Genomic DNA, 2,847 nt, shown 5'->3' on the forward strand with positions numbered 1-2,847 from the left:
GGTTGTATTTACTTCACAATAACTGTCCACATCTAGTACCTAATGCATAAGTTGAATGCCAGTACTGGAGTAACATCCTTTCATCTCCGTGGACGACCCCAAATTGGCCAATGCATCTGCTTCTACATTCTCTTCTCTCGGGGAGTGTGTGATCGACCACTCCCTTAATCGTGTAAGCAAAGTTTGAACTTTAATCACATATTGATGCATGCGTTCCTCCTTTGTGTCAAAGATCCCATATACTTAGTTTACGACCAGCTGAGAATCACATTTGATCTCTATGACCTTGGAGCCAAGTCCCCGGGCTAGCTCGAGTTCTGCAATTAATGCCTCATTCTTGGTTTCATTGTTAGTTAAAGGAAAAAAATTTTTGGCCTGCCTCGGGGTCTTCCCCGAAGGTGTGTTTAGGACCACCCTGAGCTCGGACCCTTTCATATTGGAGGCTTCATCCGTGAACAAGGTCCAAACTCCTGATGTCATTTCTCACACCATTACCGCTTCTTTAGCAGCTAAGGGTAATAACCCAGGACTAAAATCGGCCAAGAAGTCGGCTAAAACTTGCGATTTGGTCGCAGTCCTGGGCTTATATTCAATATCAAACTAGCTGATTTTAACCGTCCATTTAGCTAACCAGCCTGACAATTCAGGCTTGTGAAGAACATTCTACAAAGGGAAGGTCGTCACAACGGCTATTGGGTGGCATTGAAAATAAGGCCTAAGATTTCGAGAGGTGACTACAAGAGCTAGGGCCAGTTTTTCAAGGTGCGAATAACGAGTCTACGCTCCTGAAAAAACTTTGCTACCATAATAGACAGGAAATTGCATACCTTCATCCTCCCGGACTAGCACGACACTTACTGCAACCTCTAAGACAGCTAAGTTATTAGCAGTTGTTCACCTTCTCCCGTTTTTGATAGCATGAGGGGCTTAATAGATAACGTTTCAGGTCTCTTAAGGGTTGCTGACATTCTGGAGTCTATTTGAAATTGTTCTTCTTCTTCAAAAGAGAGAAGAAGTTATGACATTTTTCCGAGGATCGAGAGATGAACCTACTTAAAGCGGCTAATCTTCCGGTTAGCCTTTGGACTTCTTTTACGCTTGTCACCTGGTCTGCGTTGTCCTCGATGGCTTTGATCTTATCGGGATTTACCTCGATCCCCCTTTGTGAAACCAAGAAACCTAAGAACTTACCAGAGCAAACCCCGAACGCGCATTTTTCCGGGTTGAGCTTAATGTTATGCTTCCTTAGTATATCAAAGGTTTTCTGAAGATGTTTTAAGTGATCACATGCATTCAAAGACTTGACCAACATGTCATCTTCGTATACTTCCATTGTTTTACCTATTTGTTTCTCGAACATCTTGTTCATGAGCCTCTGATAAGTGGCTCCGACCTTTTTAAGCCCCAAAGGCATAACATTATAACAATATGTGCCGAAGTTTGTTATGAACAAAGTTTTTTCCCTATCTTCTGTGTTCATCTTAATCTGGTTGTACCCAGATTAGGCATCGTGGAAGCTCATTAACTCGTGCCCGGTCGTTGCATCAATTATTTGATTGATGTTTGGGAGTGGGAACGAGTCTTTAGGGCACGCCTTATTCAAGTCTTTATAATCTACACACATTCGAAACTTGTTATTCTTTTTCGGAACTATAACTACATTATCTAACCACTCGGGATACTTTACCTCCCGGATTGAACCGATGTCGAGTAGTTAAGTTACCTCTTCCTTAACAAACCTATTTCTGACCTCAGCTATCAGACTTTCTTTTGCCTTATCGGAGGGCTTAGGTCCAGGCTTAGCTTATGCACGATCACCTCTATCGGGATACCTGTCATATCCGAGTGCGACCATGCAAAACAATCAACGTTATCTTTAAGGGAATTAATAAATCCTGACCTCGGTACCTGGTGGGATTCCGACGAATCCTCGCCTTTATCATCTTTACTCGGCTCGTGAGCAGGCATCAGTTCCTGTAATTTTTATTTGTTGGGATCCTTCCCTTTGATGCTAGAAATTGAAACTGTGTTCATTTCTCTCGTTGCTGATTGATCTCCTCTTATTTGCTTGATCCCCTCCGGGGTCAGGAATTTCAGCAGTTAATGATATGTTGATGGTACGGTCTTTATTTCATGTAACCATGGTCTACCAAAAATTATGTTGTAGCCCATGTCGCCATACACTACTTCAAATAAGGTGGTCTTTGTAACCCCTTCGGCATTCGTGGGCAGCATGATCTCTCCTCGGATTGTCACACTTGCCAAGTTGAACCCGACGAGGAGCTTTGTTGCCGAAATAATACTTCCGGTTAATTTGGATTGTTCCAGCACTCTCCATTGAGTGATATTGGTTGAGATTCCTAGGTCAACCAAAACACGTTTAATCTTGAAATCTAGAACATTAAGAAAAAATACTAGGGCGTCATTATACAGCAGAAGAAGTCTGTCGGCATCTTCCTCCGTGTAGGTGATGTCGTCTTTGGCGACTTCCCGGAGTTTCTTGTTGTGTGTCACCGATACATTTGTCTTCTTGGCCATCGAGAAGGTTACACCGTTAATTTTATTCCCTCTGAAAATCATGTTGATAGTCAACTGAGTTGGGTCCTCCCTTATCTTCGAGGGTTCTGGGTTGTTTTGGCTGCAGGCGTAGTTGTTCTTGGCTCGGTCACTCAAGAACTCCCTGATATGGCCGTTCTTCAACAGCGTTGAGACCTCCTTGCGCAGATGCCGACATTCCCCAGTTCTGTGGCCATGAGTCCCAAGATATTCACACCATAATTTAGGATCCCTCTGGCTGGGATCAGATCTGCTTAACCTCGGGAATTGTGCCTCTTTGATATTCCTCAT

General features: G+C 43.3%; 1 protein-coding gene across 1 annotated transcript; it reads right to left on the reverse strand.

The window, feature by feature from the left end:
- Window positions 1-2,100: 2,100 nt before the first annotated feature.
- On the reverse strand, window positions 2,101-2,847 carry LOC142178094 (uncharacterized). Its single transcript, XM_075247421.1, has one exon. It carries the CDS (start codon window positions 2,845-2,847, stop codon window positions 2,101-2,103), a length of 747 nt encoding a protein of 248 aa, XP_075103522.1.

The sequence above is a fragment of the Nicotiana tabacum genome, chromosome 24 (assembly GCF_000715075.1).
Source record: "Nicotiana tabacum cultivar K326 chromosome 24, ASM71507v2, whole genome shotgun sequence".
NCBI lineage: Eukaryota > Viridiplantae > Streptophyta > Magnoliopsida > Solanales > Solanaceae > Nicotiana > Nicotiana tabacum.